Genomic DNA, 12,794 nt, shown 5'->3' with positions numbered 1-12,794 from the left:
AGGTCAAATCTTTATCAGTGACAATAACACACTTGAATTGTGTGTGTGTTCGGGGTTTTCTTTTTATTAACACTTCTGCATCTTCACAGCTCCTCTTGCGTATTTCTGCATTTAGCTCAGCATACCAGTGAATGTTTCGGACACTTGAGAATCCCAAAGCATGGACTCATTTTTCCACATCTGCATAGTACAGTATATACATTCAAAGGATGATCTCCATTGCCAAGCTCTTGGGCCCTATTCTCACAGATTCCATTTTCTTATTGGGAACTAAACGCCGATGGCATATCTAGGATATAATCTTTTTAAACATTCTCTGTTTGAAAATATGTCTCAGTTTTGCTATCCGTAAATTAATGATGCAGAATTTAGAGTATAAAGTGATTAATCTCGCCTGTATACAAGCCCCTTTATTGCAGGCTCATCCAACGTGGAACGGAATATACATATGGGATATAATTGGTCCCCTTACATGGGTTTGCAGTAGTAGTTTTCAGGTGTGTTCATAGCCACTAGCTATTACGAGGCACAGTAGTGCCACTTTTCATCCAGAAGAAGAAACTTGAACCAGGTACTTTGTAACCCCTTCACTGCCACTGAGGCCTGCTTTATATGCTTTGTACAGGTAGGTCAGTGAAGGGTGTCAAGTATCATTTATTCAAGTGTTTATTTTATAATAATGTAATGTAACTTACGAGTTTTGGAACACTTCTTTTCAGATTACTTAGATTAATTAGTCCCCAATATGGCATATAAAATCAAAGACAAAAGGTGCACAGGGTGTTCCCGAAATTGCATCAGGTTCACTTAGATTCTTTCCCAGTGTCCTAGGCAATCCAGTTAAGAGTCGACTGTGTTTAAAGATCACGCTATTTAAGATAATGGGACTGTACTGTAATAGGATTACAGGAAATGTGAAAGAAAGGACACAGGTACAAAATGTCATTTAGATAAACCCACCGCAGATCAGTTGATGAGTATATTGGCTGACCAAAAACCATACACGTTAGTGAATACATGAACATGCTTTCTGGAACTCATACATTCTTCCCAGACTTGGTTAAACACGAACAGGTAACTAAAAATGGGGTCTTGCCACAAACGAAGGACATGCAACCACATGCACCACATTAAGGAGAAAACCACTGATCACCACAAAGGTGCTAGGTGGAAATGCCACCAGGTCACTGAAGAATAAATACTAAGTATGTGAGCATTAATTACAACACAGTTAGGACAGGAGAAAGTTAGTACGGTAGCACATACTAGCTCATTCTAGTCCTGGATAAGAAGACTATATTCTGCTATCCTTTTGTATTTGATTAACTTACATTCATACTTCCCTGACAGTTTCAACTTCTGTCAGGTTATATGATGGTGTCTTGATACTTACAACTTAATGATGCAACTAGTGGTCAAAGTAGGATGGTATAAAATAGCATAGAGCCCCATTATATTTTGTACAGTACAGTATTTACAAATGTACCAGGGGAGATTATTTTAGAAAGCCCCCTCCCTGCTAATATTACAGCATAAATATGGTTTATTTCCAAGAATAACGTCAAGAGATTGGTTCCATTGTTTAATAAATATAGATTTTATTTTAATCAGATCAAGTACTATTACCTTTATTAAGCCACTTTCACCACTGGTTACAACTCAAGATCAGCTTTAAGCTAAACATATTATATTAAAGAGTTGCTAATTATAAGCAATGCCCTACTGTTGATGTCACGAGACTTCAATCAAGATCCATTTGGACATTGTTGGGACACTAAGGACTGTATCATCTTCTGGTCAGAGACCACCTTGGGGTTATGGTTGTTTTCTAGGCGCCGATATATCATGTTGTTTTATGTATGTTGTTAGTGATCTGTATCGATCCTAATCACCAGGCAGCCAAGCCTTTTTATAATTAAAGTTTTTTTTGGTAATCACTTATAGTAATATTATTACTATATTAATTTAAGCATTAGCGCTTTAATCACAGTTTTCTTTTTTGGCCTTAAACAAATGCAACAATGCAACAAAAGCAAAGATTTGTTTGCTTTGGAAATATAGCAGGATTTATTTTTCTCCAGGGCCTCTAAATAGGGAAGTGTTTGCCAATCGAGTGTCTTCTTTACCCGTAAAAATGAAGCGAAGGAAAGAGGAGGAGAGTGAGGCCAGGGGAAACCAAACCCCTCCCATGTCTCGGCTCACCATGTTTGCAAACTAAGTTTTTTTTAAAAAAAAGATAAAAATACTGACAGAATTAAAAAAAAAAAAAAAAATTTTAAAAAAGGGAATCACCCACTTATATAGCCCCTGGTCTGCAAATGTTTCACGTGTCATGTTGGTGGTATCCAAATTAAAATTGGCTTTTATTACCACCATCTTATAATAAACATAAGAAAATCTCACTGGTTTTTATTAACTTTCCCCATTAAACCTCCAACAAGAACATCTGTACTCTTTGACCTAGGGTTGGGCAATATACCAATAACATAGTAATACCGCGGTAAAAAAAAAAAAACACACGGATGGCAACTCAATACCTTTGTTTATTAACGCAGTATTCCTATTTGCCGGGGTCACAGAGATGCTTGTGTGAAGCTGCATTATGTTAGAAGAGTCTCAGAGCTTTCTGCCACACCGCCCTCTCAGCTCTCCCTTCTGCATGGTGCTGCATGGAAACCAGCAGAGAGATCCTTGACTGAGGCCTCGTTCAGGGTGCAGGCTTCGGAGGGAGGGCGTGCTGCCGTGCGAGCTGCCGTGGGACACAAAGTATTCAAATTGAATACTGGTTGTCAGGGTAGCAGCTGCCCTGTCTCCGAAGCCCGGAGTTGATGCTGGCTACAATTTCAATAAACGAAAAAATCGTTTTTTGAAGCTGCAGCAGCGTCACTGGGACCTAAGCAGCCAATGAAATCATTCTTGAGAATGATTTCATGACTGCAACTTGGACCCTAACCTGCCGTCTGTAGCCCCTCTCCGCCTCCTCAACTCCTGAAACAGTCTGCTGGGGATGAACACACATCGCCCAGCAGACTGCCGCCCTCCCTCCCGAACGCCCTCCCTCCAACTCCTGCCTCTGGCACCCTGAACGAGGCCTGAGCTTTCACATGCTGAATCTTCAAGGGATCTTCCTGCTGGTAATCTCTGCACCCCCCCCCCCCCCCCCCCAGCTCTTGACCACCTTCCACATCCCCCTTCATCAACTGCCATACCTCTTGACCTTCTCTCCTCCTTTCCCTCCCTTCACTGACCCTCAACTCCCACCTCCCTCCCCCTTGCTTATTAACTCCTCCCTCTCCCATGCTCCTTAATTATGTGCAGGAGAGGGGGGCTAGTTATGTGCATGAAGAAAAGAAAAACAGCCGTTAATTTATTGAAAAATATATTTTATTTGTAAAAATATATTTTATTTGTAAAATATTTTTTTTTACTAAAACATATATTTTTTACATTTATTAAGAATTCAATGCTTTTTTATAACTATATTTCACAATAAATTACCTGGAACAGTTTTTGATGACTTTTCATGTTTTGTTTCCTATTGGGTATTTACCGTAGTAAATATGGTTAGTGCAATGCAGGCATACCCCGCATTAACGTACGCAATGGGACTGGAGCATGTATGTAAAGCGAAAATGTACTTAAAGTGAAGCACTACCTTTTTCCTACTTATCGATGCATGAACTGTACGGCAATCGTCATATACGTGCATAACTGATGTAAATAACACATGTGTAAAAGGCTCTATAGTCTCCCCGCTTGCGCACAGCTTCGGTACAGGTAGGGAGCCGGTATTGCTGTTCAGGACGTGCTGACAGGCGCATGCGTGTGCTGACGGTTTCCTATTGAGCGATATGTACTTACTCGCGAGTGTACTTAAAGTGAGTGTCCTTAAACCGGGGTATGCCTGTAAGTTACTTAACATCGTTATCATGGGAAGGTTTTTTTTTTGTCACACACCCACCCTACTTTTAACCCTAGAAGGGATTGCCCTCTATATACCTGTTCTAAGAAGAAAACCGCTGGAAACTTTAACTATGATATTTCAGGCTATTCCATGACACTGAGATTATTTTAAAAGAACAAAAAAAAAGTTTGTTAAGAAAAAGACAGAAATAGAAGGGTTACTACTTTGTTTGCAAAAAGGTATTGAGCAGCAGTTCATGCATTTGTCAGTGGTTCTGCTTTAAATGAGATCTCTGCACAGATTCCTCCGTTATCCCTCACAAAACCATTGCACACCTGCAGCATCCCACGGGGCAATCAAATCTTGCTTCAAGGACCAAGGTCACTGTAGCACTTGTAAAAATCAGAGACGGGGTGGGGTATGGAGAGAAGTAAAGAAAAATACACACTAGAAAAGATCTGTACATAGACGCTTCCTTTGGGTGCTGTCTAGTGGCCTCATTACCTAGGCAGCTGGATCTAGTTTCCAGCAGTTAGGTCCCTCAAGAGAAAACAACAAATAACACACATAAGATGCTGACATATGCTAAAGTGATAGGAGGGGTGACAAGTTATAAACCCTCCACTGCTGGAGTGCCAGCAGATCCTTTGCAATGCTATTTGATGCAGGCTCATTCCTGAAAACAAAAACGGCTTCTAAAAATACATTCCTTTTCTTGGCCGCGTCGCTGCTCGGGCTCTGGGTGACCTCTCTGTGTTGAAGGGGTTAACAGCAGCTTCTGCACCTCGCCAAAATCAGTATTCCTTTCCAGTAATATCACAGCTGCCCCTGCTCGCCACTAAAACAGCTTCCTCTTTGTTCCACACCAGACGTTTTCTTGCGTGCCAAGTGATTGACCACAAACAAAAGCTTGTTTGACCAACACTTGTTCCAAAACAAAACACTGGCTGCAGGAGGAAGTGCAGCAGAGAAGGCCACAGTGATGTTCTGACAATTTGAAACCCAGACAGGGATGCGTTATCCTTTAGGGCAGCACTCTTGCCAAACAATGGTGTCTGGTCTCTAGATCTTGTTACGAATCCAGGGTAAAAGTGGCAATAATAACCTGAAATAAACAACGGCATGGAAATACCTATATACCATAACCCTTCTGAATAGAAAGTATGCAATATATTGCATTGGCAGTAAATAGGTTAAGTTGGCCCCGCTTTTGCAAACGTTTCATTGATAATGTTGATGGTAATGAATTTTAGACTGAGCTGTTACTGCCATCTACCAACCTTATGATAAAATCCAATGCAAGCTTATTTTCTCAACAAGCGTATTAAATGTACCCTTTCTTCCCAATGCAAATCTTTATTTTACTTCTTTTTTTTTTTTAATGTGTCTCATTGCCAAATTTAATAGCATTTTTTTTTTTTAAATACAAATTTCAGGAACGTAGCAAAATAAATCACAGTACTATTTTAACCAAAAATTTGTGGGGTAATTATCTTGTTTTCTCCTCTCCTGATTGATTGACAGAAACGCTAAGGCTAAGGCCCCGGTCACGACGCTGTAACGCGCGCCTGCGCTTTTGGCGGCGCGTTCAGCCGATTCCCCGGTCTGCAGCTCACTGCAGGAGCAGAGACCGTGGGGGGGCGTGGTGGAGGAGTGACAGGGGCGCGGCCATGACGTCACCCGACAGGTTCGCCCTCATTGGCTGAACCGCCGGGGGGCGTGCCTAATCGCTCGACGCGAGTCCTGCTCTCAATTCTATTCTCGCGCGAGCGCTGCGGCCCCCCCTCGCAGCGGGCCTGGCGCCATTGCGGGGAGGGCTCTCGTGCGCGCAGCGGACGCTGTAGTAGGCAGCGGGGGCAAGGCCTAAGTCTGATAGCCAATTGGGAATGGAGACAAGGATGTAAGGGCAGTAAAAGCCTCCCTGAACTGCCGGTTATAACGTTGCCAAAAAAAAAATAAGGACTCAAAAATACTTCTTTGGTACGTTTTATGATGCAACATAATAAAAAATAAACATCTTAATTAATGCTACTATCTATTAATTCCCAAATGAAGTGTTGGGTTATTCTGCACCCCACCAACCTCCAGTTCAAATTTTGGACTGAAAAATATTTCCTGACCAAACCAAATCCTGAGAAAGCTGTATGGCATCATGTGCACAGATTAAGATTTATGCCAGTTTAATATGGACTATATCATGGAACAGTGTTGCAATAGGTAAGGATTCCGCGGACATTTTTGGATGTTAGCCAGTTTGCGTTGGAACACGTGACAGAACTACTTTTAGGAAGTGTGTAAAGATAAACCTGCTCCTCCCCCACGTGTAAAAAGGTGTGTCAGTTTGGGTCACAATCATAATAATCACAAATGCAGTTCAAACAAATGCAGGCAACTGCCCACTTCTGTGCACGGTGATTAGGGGACCACTGTCCTTTAAAAAGCGGAGGATGGAAAGTTTTAAAGGACCAATTGATCTGGGTCTCTTAAGGTCTAAAATGAATCCAAAGAAATATGCTAAGCAGAAATATGCCATTACACCGTGATATTCGTTTTGAGTGAGTGCAGGCAAAAACGCTTGGAGTGCAATCCACTAAATCAGGGGTGCTCAACTCCTGTCCTCATGCCCCCCAACAGGTCAGGTTTTTAAGATATCCCAGCTTCAGCACAGGTAGCTTAATAAGAGGCTCAGTCAATGACTGAGTCACCTGTGCTGAAGCAGGGAATGATTGAGCCACCTGTGCTGAAGCTGGAATATCCTGAAAACCTGACCTGTTGGGGAGAGGCTTTAGTACTAGAGTTGAGCGCCCCTGCATTAAATTACATAGTTTCTTCTTCAATTCTAGAACTGAAAAGCACTTTACTGTATTTTGAGTTCTGCAAAAAAAACTACTCGAAGACCTAAAGAAGTTACGACTAATCTCTCCGAACCATGTATATATAATTACTATTGTTCTGTACATGACTGTAGATTATTTCGACATTTTTACAATTGCATTTCGTTGGAAGAGCGCAGGTGTGTCACAGGTAGTTGCAAGATGTTTTGCAGTAATCATACATAAATGCCTTTATTGTAGACCCAAAACCCCACTTAGACTGTGTGACATGGAAGGATAGCACACTTTCTGAAACTGCTGTTACAGATAAGCTTATTTATTTAACAATATTTAACAAGGAGAGGTGTGTTGAGACAAATATGCTTTCTAAAGCATGTCCTGAGGGGCATATCTTGAGCCCCTTTATTGTACTTTTAGGTATCTATATATTATTATTATTTATTTTTTGAAGTCTTATAGCAGTATAGTATATTTAAATTTGCATTGAACTGTAGGCACAATGTCCATACATATTTGACATCTCTATTTCTTCATGGATTAACAAGTATTTGATGGATGTCAAGAATGAACTGATTGACATCACAACTCTGTTTTTTTTAATACACTATCCAAAATCTTTCAAGTCTGTCCTGTCCAATAATTCGACATTGTCTGAAGTGGCCAAAACCCCCATTCTAGTCAAAGGGGGGGGGGGGGGGACATCCTGTGATGGCCACTTTGTATACTGTAGAACTAACCCAAGTGTTAATATCTTGATATTATTTCCATCCGTCCCTTTGCCTGCACAGGTTGTCTCGTGCCTAGCACGGACATATTCTAATAGTCTGGGGGACAATAATATTTAGAAAGTGTAAATTAGATATGAGAAAGCCTCTTAAACAAAAAAAAATAACACTTTTCCCAACATTAAAGTTGCAAACACACAATGCTTCTTTAATTGTCTCCTTATAGGCCAAGACACACACATGCCCCTTTGCTGCCAGAATGACCCGCCCCCCCTACCTCCCTGGCAATGAAGGTGTTAAAACAAGAACAGCTCTAAGTGAAACAAACAGAACCAAAGTCCGTATATATGGCTATTACCTTTGCCCTTTTCCTCCTTCAGGACTTGCAGTATATTGTAGGACATGGTCCGTGAGACTGAGTGATCATGAAAAAAAAAAGAAAAGAAAAATCCAGGTTCACCAGAATTTACTCAACATACACATTTATCTCATCGCACACATTTCGTGATCTATTTTGACTAGGACGTGCTGCATTGTGATTAGGAAAGTGAAATAATCATTGGTGAGTCAGTAACTTGACTGATATGTGTTCTGGTGCTATAATGCCCATTGTTCTGCCGCCCTCAGGAATACTAAGTGTTCACGCAACCCACAGTTAACCCATTGCATTTGTAACACCCAGCGCTGGTGGGTGGTCTGCTCAGAAGCATTGTTCTTGTCCTGTATCACACACTAATCAAGCCCAGTGGGAGCAAAAGCAGCAGAGGTCTTGACAAAGTACACAGCTGTGGGGTGATATTGCCATCTTAATTGAAAAACCGGGGGGGCTATATTTTGGCCCTGCAAATCAGAAGATAAATGCAGCTCTGTGCTATTCTGACATGTGGATTCTGTTGCAGATGTGAGACTCGGATCTTGGCCCTACTGCCTGCAAAACCCTTTATTTTTCCACATAAACCACTAATACTGTATAGCAACGTGGTGTGGGGTTTATGGTTAACATGCACTCAGACTAATGTCCCACTGGTGGCAAAAAGGGATACAAAATTCACTTTTCCTAAATACAATAAAAAAAAGTGCAAGTATAGGTTGTCAAAACTCAACCTCCCCTACCTATTACAGATCAACCCAGACGGAGGTGGTGCAGCATTTATTATAGGTCCTAAATCCCAATACTCATCTAACGCTTAACCCCTGCACCATCACATCAGGCTGGAAATGAAAGCAATTCAATTTATTATATTTTTATTTATAAAATATTTTACCAGGAAGTAATACATTGTGAGCTGCCTCTCGTTTCAAGTATGTCCTGAGTTATGATGACAATACATGGTGACATTAAATGAACAGAGGTTATACATTCAATTTACTGACATTTCATGGACAATTATAGATAATATGATTATGGGCGTTTGTAACAGTTACAGACAAGATTAAAATTGTGTTACAAGAGTTAGGATAGGCCTGCAATTAGGGTTGCCAGGTGTCCTGTATTTGGACATGGTCGAGTGAAAAAGGAGAGGTAATACTGGACATTTATGTGTCCGGTGTTACCTCTCTGGACAGAGTGACCTGGCCAGTTTGGGGCAGAGGATCTCTCCGACCAGGAAGAGAGCAGGGCTGTTGCTAGGGGACTGGGGAGTTGCCTCCATCCAGATTGGCTGCATTACCCAGCAGCAGCCAATCAGGAGGAGATGTCAGGACCTTGGGGTCAAGCAGGAAGAAATAGCGCAGAGCCGAGAGAGGGGTAGGAATGTTTGTGTGTGCGCGTGGTTGTTCGGTTGTTCAGTGGGGAGAGAAATTGAGAGGGAGAGAGAATGGGGGGTGGTTGGTAGAGAGAATGGGGGGTGGTTGGTAGAGAATGGAGGGGGAGAGAGAATGGAGGGGGGAGAAAGAAAGAAGGGGAGACAGAGAGAATGGGGGGGTGGAGAGAGGTGTGGGAATGTGTGTGTGTGTGTGTGTGTTTGGTTGTTCAGTGGGCAAAGAGAATGGGGAGGAAAAGAGAGAATGGGGGGGAGGAAGAGAGAGAATGGGGGAGGAGAGGTGTAGGAATGTGTGTGAGCGCGCGGTTGTTCGGTTGTTCAGTGGGGAGAGAGAATGGCGGGGGAGAGAGAGAATGGGGGAGGGCGAGAGAGAATGGGGAGGGAGAGAGAGAATGGGGAGGGAGAGAGAATGGGGGAGAAAGAGAATGGGGGGAGAGAGAATGGGGGGAGAGAGAATGGGGGGGAGAGAAAAGAGGGGAGAGAAAAGAGGGGAGAGGGAGAGAGAATGGGGGGAGGAAGAGAGAATGGGGGGAGGAAAAGAGAGAATGAGGGGAGGAAGAGAGAGAATGGGGGGAGGGGAGGGAAATGAGAGGGAGGCGAGGAGGTTGGGAGGCAAGAGGGTGGTGGTGGGTGTGGGAGGATGGTGAGAGTGAGTGGGGTGAGAGGATGGGGGTGGGGTGAGAGGATGAGGGGCTGGGGGATGAGGCGGGGTGGGGGTGAGAGGATGAGAGAGGGTGGGGGTGAGAGGATGAGGGGGCTGGGGGTGAGAGATGAGGGGTGGGGGTGAGAGGATATGGGGGTGGGAGTGGGAGGATGAGCGGCTGGGGGATGAGGCGGGTGGAGGGTGAGAGGAGATGGGGTGTGGGGGTGATAGGATGAGGGGGAGGGTATGACTGCAGCTACATTATTTATAAATGATTTTTTTCTAAATTTCTCTCCAGGTGCACAATTTGATATTCTATTTTGTAAAAAAATCTGGAGAGCGCGCTCAGTCGCCAGTGTGTCCAGTATTTTTGGAGAAGCCACCTGGCAACCCTACCTGCAATATAGTGTGTTACAAGAAGTAGGTTAGGCCTGCAATGTATGGTTAGAAGAGGAAGGATAGGCCTGAAGTGCTCCTGGATTACTGAATATATTAAAATGTACTGTTTTATAGTTTTCAATGAGTTACATTTTGTGTGTACACACACACACACACACACACACACACACACACACACACACACACACACACACACACACACACACACACACACACACACACACACAATACAAAAACAACTCTCCATTTTAAGACTCTTGGGCAAAACAGTAACATGCATTTCCTTAATGTTATTATAACAAGACCAGCAACTATTAGCAGTAGTTTGGATGAACCGTTTGTATGCAAGATGACCACATGTTGCATTGTGATAACCATTTCAAACAAGTTTAACTGCAGATATCCTTGCTACCAGGCTAGGTTTATGATCTGCAGAACTTCATTCAAAGTAGAGATAAAGCCCAACATAAATTAGCCATTTTTTTTTACTAAAGGGTGTTGCATAACTATTTTGCAGTGACAAATCATTTTTACATCATACATACATCTACACAAGTGCATTATTCCAGTCACTGTTGAAAAGGCTAAAAATGCATAGCTCGGTTAAAGCAGCAACACTACACCTTCCCTTTCTTTCCCCCTTATTTGTATATGTAAAGCATGTGACAATGCATAATTCTACATTCTTGCCTAAGGCTGCGTCCATAGAGGGGGGGGGAGCAGTGCTGAACAGCGCTGACGCTGAGGCTCGCCTGCTGAAGCTGTGCGCTTGCATGCACATGCAGGCGAGCCAGCGGGCGCGATCGGGAGGCGGGGCAGTGACGTCGCTGGGCCAATCGCCCGCGACGCACTGACGTCAACGTTGCGGCGCCGACGCTGCTTCGCGCTGATTGGATGTTTTCAGCCGACAGCGCGCTGAAAAACAGCTTGGCTGTCGGCTGAAAAATCCAACTCCTCAGCACGCCTGCGGACACTCGCGTGAGCCCCCTCTAAAGACATCCTCATTGAGGATGCAGGGGCTCAGCGCGGAGCGTTCGCACGCTCAGCGCTGCTTTGCTCCTATGGACGCAGCCTAAATTGGCAAGCGTTTGGTGCTGCTGTTATCAATCTGTAGAAACACACTGTGTGCCTGACTAGGTTTTTTTTTACCACCTCCCAAGCAGGCCAAGATCTTTGTAACACTTTCCTGTTTGTTGTGAATTTTGCCAATATCCCCAGCAGTCTGAGCTGTAAACTGTACCAATAGGTAAATGTTAGCTTAGTAGTGTAGGGATACATTGTAGCTGCCGAGTTAGGCTTGTTATATGGTAGGCGCTGGTGCGCGTGCCCAGCGTTGCGCTTGCACATGGCGCGCGCGTTTCGTTTATATAGTTGTAAGCGGTGGTGTGAAGCAGAGCTACAGTTCAGTGACAGCATAAGGCACGTCCTCACCATGGTTTACTTTAACTACTGGATATCTGGGAGATGGAGGGGTTATTCCCACACGCGCATGCTGCGCTCCTCCACTCGTTCCTCTGTACGCCTCTGGAGGAAATCTCACACTCTCGCAGACTTCCTTCACTACAAATTTATGCTATCCTGTTTCAACTCTGCCCTCTCTCAGGCTAAACAAACCTACTTTACTTTACTAATCAACACACAAAAATCTAACCCATGCCAACTCTTCTCTGTCTTTGACTCTCTACTCAAACTCCCCCCTCCCCCCCTATCTGCCTCTTCTTCCATTTCACCTCAGGACTTTGCGGACTATTTCAAGGAAAAGGTGGAATCCATTAGTCAGAACATCCCCTCTGTTTCCTCCTCCCATCCTACACTGCTTCCTAACTCTCCTCCTGCCTTCCTTGACTCTTTTTCTGCTGTCACAGAGGAGGATGTTTCACTACTGATCTCCTCTTCTCCCTCTACCACTTGCCCTCTTGACCCCATTCCCTTCCATCTCCTAAAACATCTTGTTCCTACTATAACCCCTATGCTCACACACATATTTAACACCTCCCTCTATTCTGGTAGCTTTCCCTCCTCCTTCAACCATTATACCATTACTCAAAAACAGCAAGCTTGACCCTACCTGTCTTTCTAACTATCGACCTGTCTCCCTCCTGCCTCCAAACTCCTTGAACATCTTGTATTCTATCGCTTGCTCCACTTTCTCAACACCCATTCTCTCCTAGACCCTCTACAATCTGGCTTCCGCACTGCTCACTTGACTGAAACAGCCCTCACTAAAATAACTAATGACCTCCATGCTGCCAAAGACAGAGGTCATTACACTCTGCTCATATTACTCGACCTCTCTGCAGCATTTGACACCACCCTCTTCTCCTCCACATTCTCCATACTCTTGGTATTCTTAACAAAGCTCTATCCTGGATCTCCTCCTACCTCTCCCATCCTACTTTCAGTGTCTCTTCTGCTAACACCTTCTCCTCCTCCATAGATCTCTCTGTGGGGGTGCCGCAAGGTTCTGTCCTGGGATCTCTTCTCTCTGTACACACTTTCTCTAGGTGACCTAATCACATCCCTTGG

At 43.7% G+C, this 12,794-nt stretch overlaps 1 protein-coding gene across 9 annotated transcripts in view; it reads right to left on the bottom strand.

The window, feature by feature from the left end:
- Positions 1–12,794, bottom strand: part of BCL11A (BCL11 transcription factor A) — a 126,333-nt gene that overhangs the window by 29,684 nt on the left and 83,855 nt on the right. For 6 of the 9 annotated variants that reach the window (XM_075596203.1, XM_075596202.1, XM_075596199.1 and 3 more), the window contains exon 3: positions 7,822–7,878. The exons of the other annotated variants lie outside the window; for them this stretch is intronic. In XM_075596203.1, the coding sequence (XP_075452318.1) occupies positions 7,822–7,878 (57 nt within the window). The remainder of the gene's footprint in view (positions 1–7,821; positions 7,879–12,794) is intronic. 9 annotated transcript variants of the gene reach the window in all.

Source organism: Ascaphus truei, chromosome 4 (genome assembly GCF_040206685.1).
Source record: "Ascaphus truei isolate aAscTru1 chromosome 4, aAscTru1.hap1, whole genome shotgun sequence".
NCBI lineage: Eukaryota > Metazoa > Chordata > Amphibia > Anura > Ascaphidae > Ascaphus > Ascaphus truei.
This window is presented reverse-complemented; position numbering and strand designations above follow the sequence as displayed.